Below are 13,320 nucleotides of genomic sequence, written 5' to 3'. Positions count from 1 at the left end.
CATTTCCAAATATAAAGTTGGGGCTCTTTTTTAGAATTTGTGTGACTGTCTCTTTCTATTTATGAAATCTATTTCCAGATATGTAGCTAAGATTCATTTCAATGATATCAAAGCATTAATAATTCTAGCTTGGAGGGTAAATTGTTGGAATAAGCCATGGGAAGATTTGTTAAATCTCTTATAAAATAAAGCAATGCAGATCATTTTCTTGATACAATGATCCAAATGTAGAAAGGTCAAGATGAGATGTATCTAAGAATATCAAGTTACTAGAACAAAGTTTGTAGCCTTAAAGTAGTAGGCATAATCTAATTCTAGCTAAAACATCTCATAAAGAGGAGATCTACACAATGTTTGAGGAGTATCAAAGGAAATATGATGCTTTGAAAATTGATGTAACTTTCAACATGTACTTGGAGATACTTGCAAAGAGGCCTCAACATAGAAAAGGGTGGAAAGACAACAGAAGAGAGTTGAAGGAGCAAAAATTAGAACCAAAGCCACAACAAGTCATGAATGAAGAGATCATTGAGTATAAGTAGGAGAAAATATTCTTACAAAAGGAAGAAAAAAAAGTAGCCATAATTGAAGAAGATATATCATGGTTTCAAATGATGTTCAAGAAACAATTATTAAGATTTCAAATGTTGTAAAAAAGCAACCATTACCATGTGAGAATGATCTCCAAGATGGCCATGTTGATGAGCATGAACTTATGAAGGATGCTTTAGTAAGTTCTTGTCCTATTAGTAATCATAATTTTGATAATGCTCTTGTCAAATCTCTCAAGGATGTTGAAATCAATAGTAGAATGTGTGAAAATTGATTGCCCTTTTTATTACACCTCAAGAAATAGATAGGATAGTATAGGTAAAGATTTATTAAACTTACTTCATATCATGTCATTACACACTTATTTTCATCGAAGGGAGCATTTAGCAATGATGGAAAGATAATATAAATAAAAAATGATACAAGGATCCTTTCTCTCAAGTCCTAAATTCCTCATGTAAAATGGTGTGAGATCTTGGTAGTGCTATTTTTTCATAAGAAATGAACTCAATAGAAAAATGGTATGAAGCACACAAAAACAAAAGTCTTTGATGGATTCAATATCACAACTACTTGTAGATTCACCATCCTATGCATTAGGATAAGTAGACAACTCAATCTAACCATGAATGAGCATAAGTTACATGATTAATTCTATGTTGTAAATATTGGCAAGGTTATGGATGTACAAAGCTTACATTCTCTTGGTGATTTTTCACAATCATCGAGGAAAAGATGGGGTGCTTGGAAGTTTCTTAGATGGATTACTAAGAGAAATTGAGGATTTCTTGTAGGGGACAAGTTCCTCAAACAACAAGCTAATGGGTGATGAATAGCATGCATATCATTTCATGTTTTAATAAGAAACACATTCTTTATTTTGATATCCACTCTCTTCTAAATCAACATAGTATGGTGTTCAACAACATGTCTCTAAGGAGAGGCAAAAGGTTATTATGTCCAGTTCTCTAAAATGGACCACATCTATTCTAACCCAATTACTTCACCAATGGACCTTGTGAAGGAAAAATATGGCACAATGGGGATGTGCATCAACAACGAAGCATTGAGCAAGAAGAGAAATTAATACCCCGCCCCCAAGATCAATGAATTCATTGTTGAGTTGCCCAATGTAGTATATTTCTCAGAGAATGATTTGATATTGAGTCACCATCAAATTTGTGTCCATAAGGAGAATGTGTACAAGATATTCCTTAGATATCATTTTGGAAACTTTGAGTTCTTAGTCATACTATGTGGCTTGACTAATATGCGAGCTACTTCCAAATCCACAATAAATTAGGTGCTTAGTGGCAAACTGGAAAAAAAATGCTTTGGTTTCCTTGGATTATACTTTGATTTAGAACAATATGTGGGGAGAACACTTAAAACCATTATGTATAATTTTTTAGAATTCTAGAGCAATGAGTTATATTGTAAAAGAATTTAAGTGTGAGGCCAAGGAGATTTATATTCAATCCATGTCATTAGTGCTCAAGGCATGAAGAAAGGATATGCCTCAAGAAGTTTTTGATGAACTTGAAAGAAGGTAATCAATTTATACCTTGTAATTGTTATTTCAAATTTCTCACAACCCTTTGGTATAGAATGTGATGTTTATAGAGGAGGAGTTGATGCTATTATATTACAAAATGGGTACCCCATAGCAATCGAGAGAAAAAAGTTGAAAGATTTAGAAAAGAACTTCTCTATTTATGACAAATATTATTGCCATCATGCATAATTTAGTGAGATTCTTACAGCATCTAGTATGTTTTTGAGATAGACTAAAATAGCTTGAAGTTCTTCAAGGGTCAACATGTTGTGAATGATCAACAACAAAAATGGATGAATAAGCTTTGAGTATATGATTTTATAGTAATTGTTGATGCTCTCTTTAGAATACCCCACTCTCTACTTAATTTCTATTATTTATGCCTATTGGGAAGGTTGTATTATGGCATAATAAGAATATGTGTACTTCTAACATCCTAGATAAGAGTATGGAAGATGACATACTTTCAATACTTGAATGCTCACCTCCATATAAAAATAGAATCTCTATAGGCCCTAAATTTGAAATGGAGGTAAAGACCTTGAGAGCTTCATATGATGAATTTCTAGTAGGGTACCAAGGATCCTACAATATTTGCAAGCGAATAGGAGAGAGATTCTCCTAGAAAATTTTGCAAAATATATTCTCAAGCACATCAAGGAGTGAATCACTTGCCAATAAATAAAAGAAAGGCATGTTTATCATATAGATTGTTGCCTATTATTGATCAAGGATGGGGAGGTGTATTCATGAACTTCATCAAAAGTCTTCTTGAGGTACAAGATGGACATATAGAGGTAGGGAATACGTGCTTGTAAGGGGACTTGAAAAACAATGTCACGTATCAATAGGCAATGTGGATCAAATGGTTGCACCTTGGATATTACAACTACAATTACACTCATCATATGTTCATTGGTATGTCTCCTCTAATGGCATTTAATGTTTATGATGAACTAGATTTCATTAATATAATGTTTACAAATAGTAGAGTTTTATTCAGAGTGTCAAATGACATCATTTAAAAGAGTGGAGAAATCAAGGAACAAATCCATCGCAAAGTATCTAATTCATTGGAAGAACCTAACTACAAATTTGTATTATTTGAGGGCAAACAATTTTGGGAAGAGTAGACTTGTAATGTTCCCTTTTTAGGAACTATTACCACTTACCCAAATTTTGCAAAGGTTTTCTATGTTGTGTGCCCAAACTTCAAAATGATCAAAATTTATAATTATGAGGGTGTTTGGGTCATTTTCCAACCTTAGGTGAATTTTCAAGTTTTCTTTTAGTTGGGTGTCATTTCCTTCATTTCCAAGATCACTAGGTTTCCTATGGTTTAGACCTTCAAGCTTTCTTATGTTGTCATGCATTTCCTTGATCTCGCACACCCCTACTTTCTCAATCATTTTCCTTCTATGAGTTTATGATGCTTCTCTTACCTTAGCAACCTTTCCCTTGATTTCTCATTCCCCAAACCCCCACTTCATCTTACCCATCAAAAGTTTGGACTTTTCCATGTCGTCATCCCTTTTCTTCATTTCTTTCAAGTTTTGGATTCCTTAGTTTCCTTTGTATTAGACCTTCAAACTTTCCTTTGTTGGCATGCCTTGTCATTGTCCACCACAAGCCTACTATCCTACAAGCTTTCAAAGTTATGTTTACCTCCTCCAACTCCATCCAAATGAAGTATTTGCCCTGATCCTTAATCCTTGTTATATCAAGTATCCCTAAGTCCTACTTTTGATGTATTGCGGGCTTTCAAACTTTTCCCAAATAACTTATTAAATACCATGCCCTTCCAATATTTTCCCTACTAGCATACCTTAGTGAACTCTTAGGATTTCCCTTCATCACTCTAGTATCAAGAATGCAACATGCCTAATCCTTGCAAGTATCAAACATTTCAAAACTTTGATCCCCAACCTCACAAGCCCTTGTCATTTGCTAGACTCTTAGGCTTTTTATTTCTTGCTCGTAGATGACATTAAGCATCCCATCCTCCCAAATTCTTATCCCTACTACCTTTTGCATTGGGTATGAGAAAATTTTGATCCTTATCCATTCCTAAATCAAGTATAGTTGAATCTCAACCCCTACTCTTTGCATTATCTTTGAGTCCCAATTCCTCCTTCCTCAATGTCCCGCCATTCCTCCTTCACAAGCCCACTAACCTTTGCTTCCCTTGCATCTTGGCATTCCATTGCCTAAACCCTTGACTATATACCTTGGAAAATCTTAATGCCAACATACTAATTGAAAATCATCTAAACAACATCCTAACTATCAATTCCCTAGTCCCTCTTGCAAATGCATCCTTACGCATGTAAATCCTCAAACCCCTAATGCCTCTTGCAAATGCACTCTTAGGCATGCAAACATCCAAACCCCCTTTCCAATTCCCACTCTAAAATGACACCTGATATTTTGTTCTCCTAGATTTCAATCCATGCTCCCTTTTGTATTGAGTATCACTAAATTATAATCTGTGTCCCTTCTACATAAGGTATTATCAAATCTCAAGCCCTACTCCTTCCTTTATCAAGGGTCACCAAACCCAATCTATACTCCTTCCCATATGATGCATTTCTAAATCATGGTCCCTAGTCCTTTTGGCATCAAAGTATCTTTGAATCCCAATCGCCATTTCCCCATTTTTCTCGTTGTTCCTCCTTCCTAGACCCACAAACCTTTGATTCGCCTTGCACAATCGCATCCCATTCACTAAATCCTCGACTTCAAAACCTTCGAAAACCTTAATCCCAAGATACCACTTGGAACTCATTTGTACATCTTGACTCCCGATTCTCCAATCCCTCTTGGCCTCTCCAAAAGTTTTGAAAAGATCACATCTAGTACCACTCTCTTGTTTTCAATGGCTTCCTCTATGATGAAGAGAAGATCAGCCAAGGAAGTATCCAATACATTGGAGGATGCAAAAGATTCGTATCAAGTTGGGTGTGAAAAGTATCACAATGTTAGTTAGGTATTTGGAAGTATCACAATGATAGTTGAACGTACTTCAAGTGGAGTTTATGCATTTGATGTTGTTCCTGGCTCATATTAGCTAATGATTTCTGTGATTTTCACATATTGATCTCGGTAAATCTCGGTAAATCTCCCTATATCTTGACTGAAAGATGCCCCTAGAAAAAAGCTTCATTCCCGTTTGAAAGAAAAATACTTCCAAGACTAATAGCATCATTCATTTTATACATTATTATGAAGCTTTTCCATCTGACGAAGATTTAAGACTTTCAGGACTATTAAGGGTGTCAATAACATAGTTGTTGAACAAAATCTTTTTGATTAAGATAACCAGAAAAAAATGTTGAAAGCATGCACGCAAAGTCATGAATAGACTTGCATTGCTTTCAATGTAAACTCACACCTGTCTGATATTAGGACATGTGTTTGCAGTCCGTTAACACATTGCAGGGGATTTTTTTTTCAAAATTTTCTTGATCATTTTTGGAATTAATAATAATAAAATTTGTCGTTAAATGATACTCAAGATTCTGTGTATGACAGGAACAAAATCGTTTTCTTCAAGCTATCTCCATTGTAGAAGAATGCAAATTAGGGCATATGCTCCAATTATATTCTATATGTAACATATTACGACTGCAAATGTTATTCCCCCTCCCTGCATTATGTGTTTGGGTAGCTGGGAGGCAGCAGAGTGTATGTGGTACTTTGAGAATATTTGCTAAGATCTATACATGTTATGATTTGTCTGAGATGAAGAGAGTTATAGCATATCCTTTAGTGTAAATATTTAAAAAAATATATATATATTTCATATCAAAAGGGCACCTTGCATAGCTTTAAGTGTATGGGTCTCTAGAAGCTTGCTAAGTTGCAAAATGAGCTTCTATCTGCAGGAAAATGCCTTAGGCATATTGATTGACGCTGAATCTATGTAGAAGAAATGAAAATATTATACATATTGAATACATTGTTAAGGAGTACAAACAGCTTCCCTGCCAGAATAAAGGCTCAAAAAACCAACTAAACGTGGCATTTGACATCCCCTCTAGAAGAGCCAGCTTAAGCACCCAACATGCAGACTGAATTGGCATCAAGAATCAGAACTCCTTTCAACTGTCGCCACAGGCACTGATGAATCTTGATGATCAGAACACTTGGGTATTTCTCGGGTGACATGTTCATTGGATGATCCTTTAATCTTCATATCAAGACTACGTGGAGTCATTTTATCAACTTCTTCACGTGTATATATAAAAATCTTCCGCACAATACTGCAGAATTCCCTGGTATTTGTCATAAAATGCAAACAGACACATAAGAAAAAAAACTTAAATTTTAACTACAATAAATAGACCTTATAATTAAGCATTTCTCATAGATATGAAATGTTTGCTAAAAAGCTATTCTTTATACTCACTGCCAGGGATCATCTCCAACAAGCATCATGTCTCCTTCGTTATCTGTGTATACAACCTGCCAACCTTTGGTTGGATCCTGGAGTTCTCCTTCAATGTTGAACATCTGCTCAAGTTCGCAAATGAGCTTAGTATATCCATCAAATTTTGTTAGATCCACCGCCCTCCCAAGTGCACTACCCTGTTTGTGAACCTGGACAGACACAAAACCAGAGGTCATTTACAGTTATTTTAATAATTTCTTTTTATTTATCTTTAGATTTAAAAGATAACAGCTAATCTCAAAAAAACAGAACCTTTGTGCAGCTCCTTGTAGAATTACTATGAACTCTGCAATGAGTTTCTTTCGATGACCCTTCAAAGAAAAATTCATCATCAATGCTTGCAGCTTGAAAATCCACTTTTGCTGTCTTTGATGGCTCTGATTGTTGATCTGATTCTGTTGGCTGAACCTGATTTACTATTAAATCAGGAGGTGAAACATGCAAGTCCTCTTCAGTTGCTGAACCTCTGATCGTTGGAGTCAGTTCACCCACAACTGAATGTCCAATCAAGTGAAAACCAAACAGCTTGCAATCTGAGGATCTTGTATCAGATAATACACCTTTTTGTTCCTTCATTTCCCATGAAGGAAGATTAGGATGCTGTACAGTCATTCCAAGGTTCGGGGGTCCCATTGTTTTTATTAAATTTCTATCCAGCTTTCCAGGAACGTAGGTTTCAGTAAATTCTGCTGGAGCTGATGAAACTAGTGACATGGGCTGATTTCCTCTCAATTCTCCAGATCCAAGATTGGAGAAGGGTGCAGAAGAATACAATCCACTCCATTTTACTGCATCAGTTTGCTTGTGGGACATGTTAGATGACCTAGAAGGCTTCAAATTGGACTCAGTTTCATTTGTTTTGTTAGAAGACAAGATTGGCCACGGATTTGAAAGCTGAAGTTTCATTCCTGGATGATTTGGTATACCACTCTCTTGATCCTGAAATTGATTCTGGGCCATTTTCACCCCTTGAAATCTTTCCATGTTTTGAACCACTGATGGAATGCTGAATTTCTGTACATCTCTGCCACCTTGAATACCTGAGAAGGAGTCCGCATAGGCCAGGTCCTGCCTGTATTGCAACATCCAGTGTTCTGAGGCTAACCTTCCTCTGGAGACCCCACCATCTTGCTTGATATCATCCTCCATGGATCCCCATATCAGGGGCCTTTGGTTGCTCTCCACCTCACTATCAACAAAGGATCCTGCAATGGTCCTCATTTCTTGACCTTGCAAGACCCCCGGATATCTATGTGCAGAGTCCAGTGCAGTCTTGCTTAAGCCTGCATACAAAAACTTCAACCAGTTTAGCTTTCCATCATATCCAATAATATACAATCTTTTAATTTGCCATAAGAAAAAAGTCAAATTAATTATTATACCCGGCATTATTAAATCTGTAGTTGAGGATGACAAATTAGTTCGGGGCTTCTTTGTCCTGGGTGCTTGCAAAGCATGAAGTGGAGCAGAAGAAAATGTCTCAATTTCCCATGGTGAAACTCTTTCTGGTCGAGGGACTGCTGATGTTTCATCCCATTGCACCTGAATGAATTAAGAACACAGTAAGCAGAAAGAAAGGTAAATTGGACAAATTTTTAACCCAAATGAATCAAAATGCACCAGAAATGTTGAGATACCAATAAAGAAAGTGATAACCACACAGCATACTGAATGAGGTGAATTAGACAAATTTTTAACCCAAATGAATCATAATGCACCAGAAATGTTGAGATGTCAACAAAGAAAGTGATAAGCACACAGCATACTGAATGATCAATACAAGGTAAACAACTGACAAGTAAAAATGGAGAACCAACGGCAAGACAGAAGTATACCTTAAGGGATCTCCACCTTGAATCAGGCCATTTCACAGGATCAACTTCACTTATACCAACAATGGTGCCCATGAACCTATATGATGTTTTGAAAAGCATAAATTGTAAGAACCACAAATTGTAATGCTTTTCAATCTCTCCTGCCTAATTCAACAATGCATCCCAAATATAAATAGTAATACCTCCGCTCTGGAGATTCTTCACCCTCAAAACGCATCTTGAATCTCATGCCAACTGAGAGGTTGTTATTTACCGCATCCATGTATTTATCATAAGGAATAATAAATTCTGAAGGACTTGTTCTGCATAAAAAAAAAAATTAACATCTTGCAGGTAGACTTCATGTAAGAAATAGCAACAGCAGGTCACGGTCAAATGTCATGCATAAATTTCTTGAAAAGATTAAAAGAAAACCCATGGAATTTATAATGAATGGGGTACTATCACACGACAAAACATGTGAAAGACACTAATTAGAGAATGCATGTGAAAGACATTGATTATGTTTACATCAATGAAATTACACATGACCTCACAGTTAGATAAAAGCACCAAAGAAATTGCACTGAAAAGATATACTATGAAAAATTTCACAGCAATCAAGCATTTTCCAAATTAATTTTTCATCGGACTTGTTGAAAGATCCTCACAACTACAAGAAATGCTTCTATGAATGAAGTCCATATCTCCTACGCAATTGGCAGAGAGCGAGAGAGAACTACATATGTTTTATAATTTACTCAACACACCTTGGCTTGTAGTATACCGTAAACATGGTTCGTGTTGAAACAGCATGAGATGCAGTAGCAATTACACCAAGATGCATGCTGTGACTTGAAATGACTGATGATGGCATGTTAATCTGCTGACGCATTGCACGCCTCACACCAACACGTAGTTCTCCATTTTCACTCCTGAAAGAAAATTATCCATTCTAAGTTTGAAGTGTTCACAATCAAGTAATAAAGACTGATTACAGAGAGTTAACAAAATTACGGAGGGTTGAGAAAGAACCTGAGAAATATGAACGCATCACCTGCCACGAGCCTCTTTGAGCTCACAAAAACACTCCACCCAGTTGTTAACAAATGCCTCCTTGGCTGACCTGCAAAAGTTAACTGAAAGATTTAGATCGAGTATTCAGTAAGTTGAAGACAGTATAAGTCTCAACTGAAAACAAAGCTTTTAAAACATAAGTAAAAACTTGAGTCTCATACCCATTGATCAAGCTACTGTGTAGCTAAACGAAATCTAACCAAGCAACCAAAAATGCAGTAAAACCAGACATTATCTCAATAAATCAGCTTCTCAGTTTTTCCTCTAAAGCAACTTCTACCCTAACTGTAATGATTCCCACTTAGGCCTTATGCTGATGTTACATGTGGGGAAAACTTATGTAGCATCCAGCAATTGATTTGCAGTAAGCATCATACCAAATTGTTTGCCAAACAAATTACACTCTAGAAATATAATAAACCATTTGAGAATGATCTAGCACACACCTCGAAATATATGTCGAAACCGCCATTCAACTCCATGGAGATCTTTGGCCGCTAGCTCCTGGGAAGGAGGCTGCTGACTCATGTCCTGCAAATATCCAGGCTCAAGATTAGTCCCTCCGTGTAATCACTCAACAATACATACAAAATAGCATTCAGATCAGCTTAAAATGTAACCAACACTTAAAAATTAAAACAAACCAGTGGTGGAAGACATTCATCAGCGTGCCTTCTTAGAACCGAAAATCCTCCATGGGTACTTGTATCTGATGCAGTAAGTGTCTTACAAAATAAATGTACATTACTCTTGGGAGGTGGAGGCAGTTGTGTCCCCGAAACATGGGAAGACTCATTTTGCTGCAACATGAAATCATAGATAAATACATCAAACACTTTTTTGCTGACATATATATGCCTATGTTAGTCCTTTCAAAAAACAGAAATAGGAGTGTACCTCTGCCTCTGGAACCAAAGTAATCTGGGCAAATACTTCGTCTGTTTCAGGTTCAGCCTGCATATGGAAACGAGCATGAGATAACTTTAACAATCCAGTAAATGTTATAAAGAACCTACAGGACAATACTAATGTACGTTACCTTGAAAATGACAAACCTCACTTTGACAGAACAGAGAAAATCAAAAGCTCAAATGTGCTATGAAATAAAACATGATCTATGCCATTAACAATTCAATTACCCGAAATTGCACGTTAACCACATGACAAAGGATTTTGGAAGGCAAATTATAGAGCGGCATCTGCTGATCAGCCCCTTGGTTTGTCGAGGCTTCAACCTAACACAGCAAATCCAGTATCATAAAAAATGCTTAAATAACTAACACTTCATACGCATGCATATTAGGGCATGTCTATCAACCACTTATATCCAGCTAAAAGTATATTCACAAGAAGAAAAAAAATTGGTGCTTCAGCTGATCGCATATAATTATTTGCTGTTTGAAGTAACAAAACATTCAAAGACACTGTACATCATTGTACTGTTTAATATGCTCCAATATTTTGCAGTACCTGTTCCATATGACCTTGGGGGAAATAAAAAGCTCTCTCCCCGACTCGCGGTAACGTAACAAGAGGGCCAGCACAGGCGTGCCATAACTCTTCATAAAGGGCATCACTAGCATCTGGTACAAACACACACCCGTCAACTGAATGAGATTTGGAGCATCAGCGTACCATTATCATGTATTTGAAACTCAAGGAAGGAGAAAGCACACAAATAAACCACTTTCTTTCTACCCATAGCTATGCAATATAAACATATTAGGGACCTTTAGAACTTCAATGGTGCTCCGGGATGGGATAGCATTTTCCAGATCATGTGCATAGGACTAAATAGTGGTGAAAAGCGAAACGATTAAATCTGGAACTTAGGTTAACAAGGGCATCATTAAGGAAAAGCTGCAACAATTTGTAGGATATAGGGCAAAGGATGAAACCCAAAATAAATAAGTAAATATTGCAGTTGGCTGGGGCTATACTAAATTTAAGGAGCGAGCTAAAGGGCGATTTTGCGAGTGGAATATAAAAATTACTTGAGCATAGTAGTGCGAATGTCCAACAATAGCTACAGTTATAGGGCATTTTGTGTCAAAAGTTGCGATCTGAGATTTTGTGTCATTGATCTTCTAACTTTATTGAAGAGGGATCTCCGAAATAAAAACATTACATAGTAGTTAATAGCATCCAGATATTGAGTCGACGATAAGTGTCTAAAATATTAAATCGGCTGTAAGACATTAGGTAATTAGGGCGTCCAATTTATGAGGAACCCAGATGGAAGCAATATAACCCCTCCGGCTGATGAATTTAAAACCGCAGAAATACCATGATTGCCCCCCGCTCATATAGTCCACCCAGCTTAAACATTGCTCCTGTAAGTAGGTTAAAAGTGCATTGACTTCAGACCAGTCCAAAAGTCAACATCATATCCATTAATATACAGTCCGGTGTTATCCATGGACTGTATGCTCTCAACATAGTTTTAATAAAACTGAGCCTGGACGGGTAACAAAGCATAATAAATTGTTGCCATTTGATTAGGAAATGCGTGATATTCGAGCTTCCAATGAGTAGGAGCAATCGCACGTAGAATTATAAGGCAGTAGAAACTCTCAAACTGAATCCCCAAGCAGATTGAGTAACATCTGGCAAGGGGGTATAGGATTCCCTACTAATCATGTCAATGTGAGGAAATTGAAATAAATGCTCTCAAAGACAGGTAATGGGTTGGACTGACGAGAGACTGGAAGCAATTTTCCACATCGTTCATTAAAAACCCTACCCATTTTATATTACTGAAGAACATACAAACTCGTGCACAGGCTTACCCGCTCCAAATCCTGAATTCTGTATCTGGCGCTCCCCCTCCTTCGCCATGCCCGCACAGCTACTCTGCGCAGCCCTGCCAGACAAATTCCTCAACCCATCCATACCATAAGACATCATCTTCCACCTGAAATCCTAAATCCCACAATCACAAATACAGATACTTCTATTATTTGTATCCCTCTTTTCCTTCAAGCCCATGTGAGTATCCTCCCTCGGGACCAAAACCAAAATCAAAGCAGGAAGCCAAAAGGAAAGAAAAAACTAACTAGGTACTGCTAGACTCTAGTCACAATCCCATCAACACAGAGCCCCAAAATCCTGATTCTCTTGTAATAAAGATGAGCCCCCAAATTCCCAAGAAGATATCCCCCACCACAGCCGCAACACCTAAATAAAATAGATCCGGCAATGCTAAACCCTGCAAGAAAGACAGCTCCTCGCCTTCCCCAAATCCCGAAACTCCGCCCCGCTCTCCCTCTTCTCCCCCTTCTTGTTTCCTGCCCTTTTCATGGCGTAATTGTGCGCCAATCCAAAACATTCCATTCCTAATACCCATTACGCTAACCGCGGAGTTTGCGTGAGATGAGGAGAGGTTAACCTATTAACCCCTCAACCCGTTAACCCTAGGCTTTGGTCGCCGGCAAGGTGGGCAAGGTGAGAAGATAGTGTGGGAGTGGGGTGCAGTCCTGCCGACAACTCACTGTTACTACAACAACGCAGCAATCATGTCCGTCCGGGCGGCCGGGCGGCTGCCATTTACTGCGCTCCACGCCGTTACGTTACAGTCTGCCCAGGACGGCGCCTCGTTTACTCCTCCCTGCCCTGCCCTAGCCCGTCATCATTCTGCCCGCCCTCTGGAAGATTTCCCATTTTCTCTCGTGTTTAACAATTTCCCGGTTTCGGCATGTCCGCCGCTGGGCAGGCAACGCAGGGCACCACCATTTTACGCTGCGGATAAAATTGAATGTGCTTTCCCTGTCAGCCAATAAAACACATTTTTTTATTGTGATTGGTAATCTAATGAAACAAGAGACGGACGGGCTTGCTTTGCAGATTTGAATGAATGTTTTGGTATGGAATTG

The 13,320-nt window shown here is 37.7% G+C and overlaps 1 protein-coding gene across 1 annotated transcript; it reads right to left on the bottom strand.

Moving 5' to 3' along the window:
- Positions 1-5,884: 5,884 nt before the first annotated feature.
- On the bottom strand, positions 5,885-13,228 carry LOC131047850 (auxin response factor 2A). The gene is made up of 14 exons (XM_057981637.2): positions 12,238-13,228; positions 10,919-11,031; positions 10,588-10,683; positions 10,346-10,402; positions 10,093-10,248; positions 9,895-9,979; positions 9,407-9,497; positions 9,142-9,306; positions 8,575-8,694; positions 8,393-8,468; positions 7,940-8,099; positions 6,810-7,840; positions 6,516-6,706; positions 5,885-6,381 (listed from the first exon to the last, which is right to left on the bottom strand). The coding sequence occupies exons 1-14, from the start codon at positions 12,353-12,355 to the stop codon at positions 6,189-6,191; spliced, it is 2,652 nt and encodes an 883-aa protein (XP_057837620.2). The 5' UTR covers positions 12,356-13,228; the 3' UTR covers positions 5,885-6,188.
- Positions 13,229-13,320: the final 92 nt, after the last annotated feature.

This window comes from Cryptomeria japonica, chromosome 3 (genome assembly GCF_030272615.1).
Source record: "Cryptomeria japonica chromosome 3, Sugi_1.0, whole genome shotgun sequence".
NCBI lineage: Eukaryota > Viridiplantae > Streptophyta > Pinopsida > Cupressales > Cupressaceae > Cryptomeria > Cryptomeria japonica.
Note: the sequence above shows the minus strand (reverse complement) of the source record. Positions and strands in the feature narration are given on the sequence as shown.

Bases quoted from the DNA above. Each gene is read 5' to 3' on its own strand.
- LOC131047850 (XM_057981637.2), bottom strand. From the start codon at position 12,355: ATGATGTCTTATGGTATGGATGGGTTGAGGAATTTGTCTGGCAGGGCT. The intron at 11,032-12,237 runs GTAAGCCTGTGC...TGTTTGTACCAG, and splicing joins GAATTCAGGATTTGGAGCGG to ATGCTAGTGATGCCCTTTAT. The intron at 8,469-8,574 runs GTATTACTATTT...AACATCATATAG, and splicing joins GAAGAATCTCCAGAGCGGAG to GTTCATGGGCACCATTGTTG.